The sequence below is a fragment of the Gymnoscopelus braueri genome (assembly GCF_963280865.1).
Source record: "Gymnoscopelus braueri genome assembly, chromosome: 4".
NCBI lineage: Eukaryota > Metazoa > Chordata > Actinopteri > Myctophiformes > Myctophidae > Gymnoscopelus > Gymnoscopelus braueri.
This window is the reverse complement of record NC_137605.1, coordinates 57,015,894-57,029,855: the sequence shown is the minus strand read 5'-3', so window position 1 is coordinate 57,029,855 and position 13,962 is coordinate 57,015,894. Positions and strand designations below refer to the sequence as shown.

Here is a 13,962-nt window from a genome sequence, read left to right as displayed (position 1 = left end):
AAAAAGTGACCGAAACCGCCGCAAACCCGCAAAATTTTTCGCGCGGGTGCGTGGGTGCGCAGGGGGGGCCTGATCACTGTGCTGTGCCTCCCGGCCCGGCTTTGATTTGTTCCGCCACTGGTTGGAGGGGGTACAGCATTGTGTTAAACAGTGCTATGTCACGTTGGAACGTTATATACATGAGAGAGAGAGAGATATATATATATATATGTATGTATGTATATATGTATGTATATATGTATGTATATATGTATGTATATATGTATATATATATATTTGTGTGTATATATGTATATATATATATATTTGTGTATATATATGTATATATATATATTTGTGTATATATATATATATATATATATATATATATATATATATATATATATATATATATATTTGTATATATGTGTATGTAGAAGCCATTTCACTGTTTTTGTTTATTATCATTATTGTAGTTGTTATTTTAGCATGTTTAGTTTTATTAGTTGATTGATTAATTGGTATAGATTTGTGGGCACCAAGGGCACGCCTCTAGGGCATATCAGGAGACAAGTGATTGTGAGACAGGATGCACCTGAGGGACAAATGGTTTTTACCAGCACACACAGCAGCACACACAGCAGCACACAGAACAATGCCATGACAGAGAAATGTTTTGTATCATGTTTTGGAGTAAAAGCAACACAAAAACTACAACTCAAACCTGTGGAAAATGTGTTATTTCGCCTGCGTAGAGCCACCACATAGGTGCATCAGTGGGTTTTGATGAGCAATTGGGAGCCAACAAAATAGCCATTACAGTGTATGTTATAAAGCTTTTTTGAGACAAATAGCAGCAATCTTTTGCAGTCATATCACTATGGGACAATTAGCAGCATTTTGTAAACTATTAACTATTTAAATGGTATACAAAAAAGCCTCAGATTTAAAATGTATTTTAAAGGTAGCAGCTCCGTTTATATGTACAGTAGGTCTATGTCAGAGGTCCAACAGTTCACAGATCTTGCTGCTGTGTTCGCATATTGTAGTTCTCCCAGTAGATGTTTTTTGTCTGCCATTTTCAAACATTTTAATACTTTAACTTTTGCTAATTTAAGTACGTTTTGATGCCATTACTTTTGTACTTTTACTCAAGTACATTTTGAATTCCGGACTTTTACTTGTAACAGAGTATTTCTACATTGCAGTATTGATACTTTCACTTAAGTAAAACATTTTAGTACTTTTTTCCCACCGCTGCTCTTTGGGTACAATGCGAACCCAAAGAAGTCCCATCAAACATCAATCCGCAAGTCATTGTCTGTGCTCTCACTGCTCCGCTCTCTCCTCTTTGCAGCATGACGGCCGTACCGGCGTCCATGCAGAGGAGCCAGGTGGACCACGGCGTTCAGATCCGCTTCATCGATGACCTGCGTGACTCCGGCGGGGGTCTGCCGGCTCCCCCCGCCAAGAAGACCAAACCCAAAGCCCAGACGGGCAGCTCGGCCGCCCGCTACGGAGTGGCCATCCGGGTCCAAGGCATCCACGGGCAGCCCTACGTCGTGCTGAAAGACGGCGGTGAGAATAGGGATGGGACTGCAACTGGCAGCCCGGGGGGCCACATGCAGCCCCCACCCCCTTAATGTGGCCCGCAGGTTCATATCGGAATAGTGATATATTATTGATTTCAGCTGTTACAATTCCAAACATGCAAACTGTATACTTCAGTCTATAAGTAGCTTAAATGAGTATTAAAAGTATTTTTTATGTCCAATATATTTGTATTTAAATTCATAAAGTTAACATAATTATAATTAAATGCATTTGAAATTAAATAAAAATGTTACTTTTCAGGATTCCAATTCAAAGATAGCAAAAAGTTCATCTGGATTCCAATTCAAAAATAGCAAACAAATAATCTGGATTCCAATTCAAAAATGGCAAAAGTAGAAGATCTACAAGCTCAAAATGCGTCGCACTGTGACTCGTTTTGAGCTTGTAGATCGGCTACTTTTGCTACTTTTGTGTGACATAGAATGGCGAAGTACAGCATTAATTTACGAAAATAGTTAAAATAAAGAGATACGAGGTGTCTGCACCGACAGTATATGCAATGTGGCCCTCTGGAGTGAGTGTGGATATATAGTGGCGGCGTGCCCTCTCCATCATCAAAGTTGCATCACCCCTGACTTAAACCCTCTATACTAGTAAAACGGACCTGAAATGCAACTGTGCTTGGCGCACACTCTTTTTTCACTCTACAACCAATCTCTTTATCAAGAAGGGCCGATCTACAAGCTTGTAGATCTTCTATTTTTGGCAAACGTCCCCCCAAAGGTCCTAGAGTCTACATGGATGTTCAAACCTTTTTTTATTTAGTTGAGATGTACTATTTGTTTATTATTATTTATTGTTTTGTGTGCATTATTTGGCTACTGCATTATTTGAGTTGTGAAAAGCAGCGATTTAAAAAAAGCCAAAGAAAAAAACTGAAAGTTTGTGAGGAAAATATAATAAAACCTCACATTTACAAATACTCATGTGATTTTATACATCAATATTGTTGCGTATACTTGATAATTGTATTTCTTTCACTATAATCGTACCATTAAAATTAATATTTTTATTATTCGTAAACATTTTTGTTATTGGGACTTTTGGAAATGTATTTATTTATTATTATTTGTACGAAATAACGATAACAAAAATATACTTATGACCCATAAAAATGGGTCTGTGACCCACCAATGGGTCCCGAGCCAGTGTTTGGAAAACACTGATCATTCATAATCCATCATGGTCCACACCTCTAGGTGAGAATGGAGACTCGTATGGCGTGCAGCTCAGGACACAATACCCCCCCGGCTACGGCAGCCTGCCCGGCAGGGGGAGGGAGGGGGCGGAGACTGGAGGAGGACAGCCACGCCCAGCGGGAGAAGGGGAGGGGCTTAGAAGTGGCGTGCTGCGGAGGGCCCTCTCCCACGGGTCACTGCTGGACACAGAGGCGGAAGGAGGTAGGCCCTGCCCTGTATCAATCAAATATTTAACCCGTTAAGACCGGGAACGCATCTGTGTAACTACTTTAACCGTTATCTTATATTTTGGGCTATTCAAAAATAGCAGATCTACAAGCTCATAGCACGGCACCGAGTGCCGCGATATGAGCTTGTATATCTGCTATTTTTGAAAATATTATGTTCAAAATCTTTGAATAAGATAGGTATATGTTTTACTCAAATCTTTGCTTCTGGGGGGATCCCTGAAACAACATATTTTGAGATGGGGGGGGGGGGGGGGGGGTCCGTGGCCAAATGCATATCATTTTTGGGGTCCTTGACATGAAAGTTTCTTTCAAAAAACTTTTCAAAAAAGGATTTAGAAGACATTTGTAGAATCCCCCAGAAGCAAAGATTTGAGTTACAAATGTTCGCTTAAAAAAAATACATTAGATACATCATACTCAAGATTTGCACACATTTTCACGATTTTCCTAAAAAAAATAGCAGATCTACAAGCTCATATGCGGCACTATGAGCTTGTATATCTCCTATCTTTTTTTTAATGGCCAAAGTATAAGATAATAGTTAAAATGGTTACAAATCTAAAATGACATAGATGCGTTCCCGGTCTTAAAGGGTTAATACATTATACAAATGCTATTTGAGATAAAAAAGCAATTATTTAGCATAATCACATGGATTGAAGTTGTCAGTCGCCACGACTGATTTCAGATTTTTTTAAATAAGTTTAAAGAGTATTAGAATGGGTCAAACTAGCAATGGAATACACATTCTATTTCTTAAATTGTAAATTGATGTTGAGGATCATCCTCCATCAAACCGTAATGGTTATTTCATGAAAGCAAAGGTTAAAGCCTCAACACATAAAACAGTAATATCATGAAATGAGCATCCTTGTCATCAAGAGATTAAGCTGTGAAGTTGAGCCATTAACAGTATTGATGTAACACTGGGTTTCCATAAAGGAAGTCATTCTGACTACCACAAGAAAGGGATACGTAATTATTCCCTTGTTTTATTTAATAATATAAGAACAAATGAAAATGGCACTAACAATTCTGCTCTTTACCATGTGGGGTTGCTGATACGCTTGACATGGGAATCTGTTCTGTTTCTTTCACAAATCATTTCAGTAATAGTTTCTTGTGGATTATTGTTTGAACCTAAGATAATTAGACATGAGAGTATGGACTCCTTTCACACTGTTTCATAAATCACAGATTTGCAATATTTCAAGTTGTGAGATTTGTTTTTGCTTTAATCCCTGTAATTGTCACAATAATGTCCAATCATCTCTATGAATTGATCTGTTGAAAGAAGTTCATACAAATCACAGATCTACAAGGTTGCTTGTTGTCAGCTTGTAGAACAGAAGTAGTATGCATATGGCCTGCTTTGTCCATAGTACATTACAGTGGTGGAAGAAGTACTCAGATATTTTACTTCAGTAAAAGTAGCAATACCACAATATAAAAATACTCCGTTACAAGTAAAAGGCCTGTGTTCAAAATGTTACTTGAGTAACTTACAAAAGTATTGGCATCAAAATATACTTAAAGTACCAAAAGTAAAAGTACTAAAATGTTTGAAAATAGCCGATCTACAAGCTCACAACATGTGGCGATGCGACGTGTTGTGAGTCTGTAGATCAGCTATTTTCAAATAGCCTAGGTATAAAATAGGGCTAAAGTGGTTAATATATGTTTTATAATATGATAATTTATACCTGCAAAGTAACTAGTAACTAAAGTTTTCTAATAATTGTAGTGGAGTAAAAGTACAATATTTGCCTCTGAAATGTAGTGGAGTAAAAGTACTGAAAATTGGAAATACTCCAGTAAAATAAAAATCACACCCTGTGTGAAGTGGGTGGTGTTTTGCTAGCTAATCACAATACTGAATGGAGTCAACCAATCATGTACAAAAAATAAATACATTTATTGAAACACTCTTTATGACGGACGAAACCATAACTTTAAAAAAACAAATTTATGTTTTTTTTTTAAAGTTATGGTTTCTTATATAGGGCTATGCACATGTGTCATGTGACACTGGCCAATCACAGTCCTGAATTGACTGTGATTGGCCAATCACGGTGCAGGGTTAGGCGGGGTACTTTTTGGCCAATCACAGCGCAGGATAATTGTACAAATTTCCAAACCTCACTTATAGGGGCGGTTTCACCGCCCAAAATACCTCAAATTGTACTTAAGTACAGTACTTGAGTAAATATACTTAGTTACTTTACACCACTGGTACATTATTTATTTTTGATTATTGGTACTGGGCATTGTTCGTCATTAATGTGTACGTTGAAGTTATTTGTCTGCCTTGTTTTAGTCTAAAGGCAAACAGAATTTTTTGTTCATACTGTATGTTCCAATGTTCAATGCCAAAACCACAATGAAATCATCAATGACAGTTATTTGTATGACTAAAGTTTGATGATGGTGACATGCAGTTCCAGGTGGAGGAGGGACCGGGGAGGAGGGTCCCACACAGCACCCACTGGGAGACGGGCGCTCCGGCAGCCACGGCAACCTGGACCGAGTGGGGGTGGTCCAGAGCCGGAGCAGGTGGGATGAGGGGTCCTACCAGAAGCAGCTCAACGGCTCACTGGGTCCAACTGGAGGTACGGAACCTCGATATTTCAATATATGCACACAGCAGCCATATTGTAAAAAAAATTCGCCTCTTCCTTACTTCCTTCACAGGTTTTACAAATGATACTAATTAAGGCTCTGTTCCATTTAGTGTAGCACAGTGGACCCCCGTCACTCTGAGAGTGTACAAATGGAACCCGTAAGGGTCCATTTGGTTCCATTTGTACACTCTCAGAGTTACACACCCATAAAGGGCCATTTGAAACCCCCTCATACCACACTTTGAGACCCACTGATGTAGCAGAGTGTTTCCAGTGAGCCAACATGCACAATATCAGCACCCTGACTCTGTTTGACCAGAATGGAACAGAGCCTTCATTAGTATCATTGCAGGAAGTATGGAAGAGGCCCAATTTCTTTCCAATATGGCTGTTGTGCATAGAGCCTATACTTTAACTTTTCATCTTTCGTTCGTAAATGAATGATGCCCTATTTCGTCATACTACAGTGGCACGCAAAAATAGCAAACGTAGCCGATCTGCAAGCTCACTATAAAACATTTATCGCAATTGTTTGTATGACAATGAATTATCTTTTTTTTTATGGCGACAGGTGGTACCCCAGGCAGCCAGTCCCTCACTGACCTGCCTCCCGCTCCGACACAACCCTGTCCGGCCCCCACACGCACCAACAGGTCAGTGTTTGACCAAGTACGCCCTGTTTGTTTGTTGGTTGTTTTTTACTTCACCAAAATGGATCAAAATGGTCTGAAGTGCAGTACTTGTGTAAGTAAATGTACTTGGTTACTTTCCACCCGTGCAGCAGGTGGGAGCGTGGAGGTGTGACAGGCCAACACAGACACCAGTCACCCTGTCCAGAGGACATCAGAGACACGTCCCCGGTCCTCACCCCCAACCCCTACTCCTCACCCCCGTCATCCACACACAGCAGCCTGGGCAAGGGCCAGCAGGGATCCGTCGCCACGGTTACCGTGCCCTCGGCCAACCAGACGGCTCCGCCGGGGCGATACGTTGCTGTGGAGACGCCATCAGCCAATCAGACTGAGACATGGGTAAGGACGTCTCTTCCAGTAGGCCAATGGAAAGGACAATTATGACTGATACCAATAATACATCCTTAATCATTTCATGCTGTAAAAAATCTTCAATCTTCTTCTTACTTGCTAAGCTAGATAACTTAACTCTTTGACTGCCAGATCAATAGTGTAATATTGCTGCCAGCAAAAACTTATTTTTAAAAAATCATGGAATATTCTCTGTGACCGCTGTCCTCACAAAGATGGGCTTGTTACACGCACAGGGTTGTCGTAGTAGAGGGGGAAAAAAATTGTCTGGTCGCAATCCTCCATTCAAGAGCTATGGCCGTTTCAATGAGCCTTGTCCCTGCCGTAAAGCAGGAGGAACGGAGATCTAGCAGAGATGTGGCCATTTTACTGCAGGAAATAAACAAGTAAACAAGCTTTTATTTATTGCCCAAACTCGTCAACGGCAGGCTGAGCCTTGGCAGAATTCGACACGTTAACGAGTCCATGGCAGTCAAAGAGTTAACAAGGAAATGTAAACAATACTATGCAGCATTTTCATATTTAGTTTTATAGATTCATGATCGTATCACCAAAATGTGTTACAGTGTGTTACCGTCTCTCCAAGTAGGCCTATCCTACAGCCTTTAACTCATGTCATCTATGCCACCTATTGTACAATTCAAAAAGATCTGCAAGCTTGTAGCTTGTAGACCGGCTGTGTTTCTTTGAAGAAAGAACAATTATTATTATATGTATTTTTTAATCTAAAATACCAGGTTGAAAGTGATCAATATTATCTTCTATATAAATGGATGTGTCATTGATGAGAGGTGATCACTATTATCTCCCATGTGCAGGTGACCCCTGACCTGCTGCTGGACCAGGGTCAGAGTTCAGAAGAGGAGGAGGTGATGAACACCATATACAACCTAGTGAGAGGAGGGTACGCACCTTTCTGATCATTAGTTCATATCTACAAGTTGTTTTTATGTAAATAAACGAATAAAGGCGTCAAATGTCGGGCGTCTACACAACACAATTGGCCCGTGTTCGGGGGAGGGAAGCCGGGTGGGGAGGGTGATAATGGTCATTGCATGTAGTCCTACGGGCTGGGGGCGGCACCTGTCAGTAGGGAGTGTTGGGCGGGAGGAGTAGGACGAAGGCTCTACTACGTCCTGGTGGGGGCTCCTCACTGGCAGGTGAGACAGTAGGATACAACATCAGTGACAACACAGAAATATGTGTGGGGAGGAATTAATTGGCATAACGACTAAATTGGGGAAGAAAAGGGGATACAAATAATTGGCTACTCTAAATTTAGGGAAAAAAAGAGAAAAAACAAACAAATAAAGCCATGACAACCTCCTCGTGTCAGGAGAAAAAAAAAGCTCTCAAAGTCACTTTTTTATCACGTAAACAAAAGCAAACAAAGCTTTGTTTATACTATATATAAATATGACGACACTAAATATGACAATTTATAATATCACAGAACCTGACTCTGTATATTGTTTAAATAAAAATGTCTCTGATAACTACACAAGCCAAACCTCTAGCGTGGTGTCAATATGCTTTAAGTTCTTGATTTCTTAATGTGTTTAACGTTTCTATAAACTGATCTCTGATTGGTTGTGTTGACCCGTACTGTACCTCTAGGACCAATGAGAGTGAGGATGTGGTCAAGCACAGAGTCCAGGTCATCTTCCAGAGGATTCAGAGACTCCTGGTTGGTCCTTTTTAAACAACTTTCTAACTGTCATTGGTTCATACTGTTTTTTGTGTTTGTTTTTACTAGATTGAAGGCATTTCACAAAAGCAGGGTTTGATTTGTAACAAAAAATAAATAAAATAGAATAAACAGAGGGAGAGACAGTGGCCCTCATTTATCAACGGAGCGTATAAACCGGCTTATATTTTTCCATATATTCGGCCGTACACCAACGTCGAAGTCACATTTATCAACTAATCCTATACAGGCGATCCTAGCGTACATTGGGTCGCAGCCTTGATAAATGTCACGGCTGAAACCGAGCGTCATTTAAATAACACGCCCTTAAATATTCACAAAACGCCCCGACTTCACGACATGAAGAACCAGAATACGACCCAAAAAGGCATGAAAAGCCAATAAGAAAGATTTTCCCCCGCCTCGCCTCGCCACACACGCACACGCCTCTCACTCTCACACACACACACGCACGCACGCACGCACGCACGCACGCACGCACGCACGCACGCACGCACGCACGCACGCACGCACGCACGCGCGCGCGCCCGCCCAACTTTGTCGTTCATGTAATCCGTAGCATAGCGGTACAATCTTTGTTGTCACATAGGTAGGCTTGTAGCCTACATGAATGACATATTATGATACCAATCACATCGCCATGAATGGAATACGTTTGTATACCCATTTATTTAACCCATACCGAGCAGTGCGTGTTCGAGTTACACTAAATAAAGCAGTCATGAGACTCCGGCGGAATGCAGTGATCCCGTGCCGCCACGTTAATATTGGAGCGTCAGGTTTATATCCTTAACCCAGCCAGGTTGTGTAGCCTACATAACTCTCTATGACATAACTCCATAACATAGGACAAGCTACTGTAAGTTTGTACACCTCACTGTCCATGAAAAGACGTTCGGGAGTCCCAAAAATGCGCTCGCAGAAGCGCTCGTAAATTTTGAAAATAGCAGATCTACAAGCTCACAGCGCGTTGCGATGCGACCCGTTGTGAGCTTGCAGATCTGCTATTTTCAAATAGCCAATGCAGCCAGATCTGCAAGCTTAACCGAATGATGTTAAAGCAGTTTGTTTAAATTAGCCTACTTTATAAGATGTTATATTTTCACAGGGATTATTTATTAGTGTAGATATACATTTAGGAGTGGATTATGTGTCCAGATGCCTGTCAGACAGTCAGACAATGCTGCTCCGCAGGTCTACAATGGAATAAACGGGCGCAGCCAAAGTCAACAACTGGTCTCTACCAGACGTGAGATCTCAGCGTACGGTAGGATGAATCCAACGTCAGGATATATTGATAAATACCGAAAGTTGCGGTGATCTCGCCGTACGCCCATTATTTGGTCTGCACCGCGTTGATAAATGAGGACCAGTGTCTTAATCACTTTATCTTTAAAAAAATATATATATATATTTATATTTCACACTGTAACAGTGTGATGCGTTGGGAGCTAAATCAGGCTTAGTTTATAGATGATCGCGTGACTGTGTCACTTGTCGAAACTAACTGTTGAAGATCATTTCTTTCCCAGCGAACAACACCGTTATGTAATGGAGTATAAATGAAGGTTTTACAGTTTAATAAATCAAATGAACAGTCAGATCAGCTGATTGGGAGAGAGGTGGAAACTACTTGGCTCATACTTTTATCAGTTGTATGAGTCATAACTGATTGTGTGAGGAATTCCAAATGATTTGAGTCACAGCTGAAAGTGTTGCAGACAAAGTTCATCAGTGTATCAGCCCAAAGACTACTGTATATTATTTTGGGAAGGAAAACAAATACATCAGACCCCTGCCAGCAAAAGTACTGATGTCATGTGTGAACTGTACAGATGTGGAACGAATGTCATCACTCAGTTAACCCATTAAGGGAACACATCCGTGTCATTTTTGATTTATTTGGATATTCAAAAAAAGCAGCTATACATGGGCTTGTAGATCTGCTATTTTTTTGAAAAATCTTGAAAATGTGTGCAAATCTTTGAATATATCATTATTTTTTAAGCGAACTTTTGTAACTCAAATGTTTGCTTCTGGGGGATTCTACAAATTTCTTCTAAATCCTAACAGTTTTTTGAAAAAACTCATGTTGCTACAATCAGTGGTTTTCAAACTTTTTTCATGTCAAGGACCCCCAAAATGATATGTATTTGGCCGTGGAGGCCCCAATTTCAAAATATTTTTGTTCTATGGACCCCCAGAAGCAAAGATATAAGTTAAAAATGTTCGCTTTAAAAAATGAATGATTTGCAAAAATGTTCACGATAAAAAAAAAATAGCAGATCTACAAGCTCATAGCTCGGTGCCGCGTTATGAGCTTGTAGATCTGCTATTTATTAATAGCCAAAGAAATCTAAAAATGTGTGTGTGCGTGCGTGTGTGTGTGCAGGGTTGCAGTGGTCAGAGTCAGTCAGAAGTATCATTGAAAGCTCAGCTGGACTCCAGTGTGGATGAGAACCTGGAGCTGTTGGAGAGACTGGACCACAGCAGAGCCGAGCTGCACCAGACACACTCTGAGTTAATACACACACACACACACACACACACACACACACACACACACACACACACACACACACACACACACACACACACACTTAACCCATTAAGACCTAAATCAGGAGTTCTCACACTTTAAAAAATGTTCAAAAATAGCAGATGTACAAGCTTGCACCACGGCACGAAGTGACGCGCTGTGAGCTTGTATATCTGCTATATGAATTGCCAACACATAAATCTAAAATGACACGGTTTTAACGGGATAAACCCTACATACTTTGTTGTTTGTCAATAGTGAAAATGGCAGATCTACAAGCTCACAGCGTGTCGCAACGTGACTCGTTTTGAGCTTGTAGATCTGCTATTTTCACCAGATTATCCCCAAATTGTCACTAAAATGTTCAACCAAATACCACTGAACGTTTATAGATTTTTGCCCAAAGTAGTTTTTTTTTTGGCAGAATATTGGCCTATTATGTCATGCCCAGAATATGGACACTAGGGTTCATGCAATCTGGGAACCCATTCGGTAAATGAAAAAGAAAAATAATTCCTTATATTTTTGCCTCTGGGAGCACCACCTCCTTTTTTGTGTAAAACGGGAACTTGGTTTGGCTCCTCCCCTTCATTGGTCCACTTCCTCCCGGATGCTTCTGTGTTTATTCCTACTAACAAGGCAGTGGTGCTGACAGATTCTGCTGTTAGCAGAATCTGCCTTGAGAGATTAGGGTTCATGTGGTTAAATGAAAGATACATCGTGTGTGTGTGTGTGTGTGTGTGTGTGTGTGTGTGTGTGTGTGTGTGTGTGTGTGTCAGACTCAGTCAGTTGCGTATGGACAGAGAGACTGCAGAGAGTAAGGTCAGACAGATGGAAGACCGTCTGGCGGAGCTCCAGGAAGACGCCAGGAGAGACAATGACAACAAGCAGGTACAGTAACAGCCATAATGTCACTTTGGTAGAGGGTTTGGCTTGTGTACTTACATTGTCACGATGTAACTCTAAATATTGGTGAGATATTGTCAATAGTTGCTCTGTTTATTATGCGAAATATTGTAGTCATTGACTTGACATTGCTGGCTGTGAAATAGATCTCAAAGACTTACTTTTAGGACACAAAATATAAACATATAAAAAGTGGGTTCTGACAATGTCCGTCCATCCATGTCATCATTTTTTATTTCATACATTGTCAGAATCAGCTTGGTTTGTGTTCATTTATGTGCTAAAATAGTGGCTTTGAGAGCAGTTTCACTGTCTAAACCTCTACCAAAGTGTCATGGCACACCAACTTAATACAGTAGATCAGTGGTTCCAAAACTGGGGGTGCCCAAATTATTTTTGGGGGGTCCCCAGATAATTAGCTTAATGAGCAACATTGTTTTCTCACCCAACAGTAAACAAACCAACATACAGTATAAGTGTATGCAGAGTATCTGCACATTTATAAAGAGGCAAATATTGTGAAAATAGCCGATCTACAAGCTCACAACTTGAGCTTGTAGATCGGCTATTTTCACAATATGTATCTGTGGAACCGAGTCAAACTAAATGTAATGCCTCAACTCCAAGTGCTTGCCAGGGTGGGGGGTCCCCAGCAGCGGCATAACGCAGAATCGCGTGGCCTCCCCTTGGGAGTTTCACGTGCGCGCGTGCATGTGCGTGCACAACCCGAATTAGACCCCAAAAATGTTGGGTCTAATTCGGTTCTATTTGACTATTGGTCAAATAGAACCAATAGATCAACTTTTTTCGGGTCTAATTCGGTTCTATTTGACTATTGGTCAAATAGAACCAATAGATCAACTTTTTTCGGGTCTAATTCGGTTCTATTTGACTATTGGTCAAATAGAACCAATAGATCGACTTCTTTCTTTCAACTTTTTTCTTTTTTTTTGCTGTAAAAATATTTGTATCAGCGCAGGCGGGGCCCCCCCTGCTGGTGGCCCCCCCGCACCGCATCACTTGCTACCCCTCCGTTACGCCACTGGTCCCCAGTTCAAATATGATTATTTGAATTGGGGAAAAGTTTGGGAACCCTTGCAGTAGATTACAAAATGTGTGTGTGTGTGTGTGTGTGTGTGTAGGAGTTAGTGTCGTGCCAGGCAGAGCTGTGTGCGGCCGGTCAGCAGAGACAGCGGGTGGAGGAGGTGCTGAGACAGAGGGAGAGGGAGCTGACAGCTCTGAAAGGAGCCCTAAAGGAAGAAGTGGCCTCTCACGACAAGGAGATTGAGATGCTCCGAGAGCAGTACAGCACCGACATGGAGAGACTGAGGAGCAGCATGGAGACTCTGTCACAGGTACACACACACACACACCACACACAATATTATTGGACTTAGATAAATAGGCTCTATGCACAGCAGCCATACTGGAAAGCAATTGGGTGCCCTTCCTTATTTCCTTCACAGGTGTTACCAATTATACTAATGAAGGCTCTGTTCCATTTAGTGTAGCACAGTGGCACTGGTTCTCACACTTTGACTTAATGTCAAGGCCCCCCATGACTCTGAGAGTGTACAAATGGAACCAAGGGTCCATTTGGTTCCATTTGTACACTCTCAGAGTTACACACCCGTAAGTGTTTCCAGTGAGCCAACATGCACAATATCAGCACCCTGACTCTGTTTGACCAGAATGGAACAGAGCCTTCATTAGTATCATTGGTAACACATGTGAAGGAAGTGAAGAATATGCCTAATGTATTTCCAATATGGCTGCTGTGCACCGCCTATAGACCCCTTATCAGACAACGGCACACTGATAAGAACCAGTATGCGTGCGCGGGCCGGCACCAAATGAACCCCACCGCTCATAAGATGCAATGTTAAAGTGGTCACTGCACTCACGTGTAAAAATCCTGTTTGTCTCCCAGTATGGAGGAAGAATGCTTAGGATTTTTTTCTGTGATCTCTCGCTCTTGAAAAATATAATCCTTGGTTTCTGTTGTGTGTAAACAATAATAGCGATTTAAAGTAGATGTCCCCAAAACCCGACCTCCAGTGGCTGTCATAAGAACGGAGGGAGTGCTCTATGATCATGGCACGTGAGCCTGCTTGGCTCGCGCA

The 13,962-nt window shown here is 41.2% G+C and overlaps 1 protein-coding gene across 3 annotated transcripts in view; it reads left to right on the top strand.

Moving 5' to 3' along the window:
• The window catches only part of LOC308084603 (cingulin-like), a 62,875-nt gene that overhangs the window by 14,382 nt on the left and 34,531 nt on the right, over positions 1–13,962 (top strand). Inside the window, exons 2-11 of one of the 3 annotated variants that reach the window (XM_080427337.1) lie at positions 1,337–1,557; positions 2,793–2,993; positions 5,461–5,631; positions 6,215–6,296; positions 6,428–6,674; positions 7,505–7,590; positions 8,304–8,373; positions 10,787–10,914; positions 11,713–11,824; positions 12,982–13,194. In XM_080427337.1, the coding sequence (XP_080283463.1) occupies positions 1,338–1,557; positions 2,793–2,993; positions 5,461–5,631; positions 6,215–6,296; positions 6,428–6,674; positions 7,505–7,590; positions 8,304–8,373; positions 10,787–10,914; positions 11,713–11,824; positions 12,982–13,194 (1,530 nt within the window). In that variant the 5' untranslated portion in view covers position 1,337. Of the gene's footprint in view, positions 1–1,336; positions 1,558–2,792; positions 2,994–5,460; positions 5,632–6,214; positions 6,297–6,424; positions 6,675–7,504; positions 7,591–8,303; positions 8,374–10,786; positions 10,915–11,712; positions 11,825–12,981; positions 13,195–13,962 lie in introns of all 3 variants that reach the window. The other 2 variants (XM_080427336.1, XM_080427338.1) reach the window with 2 other exon arrangements.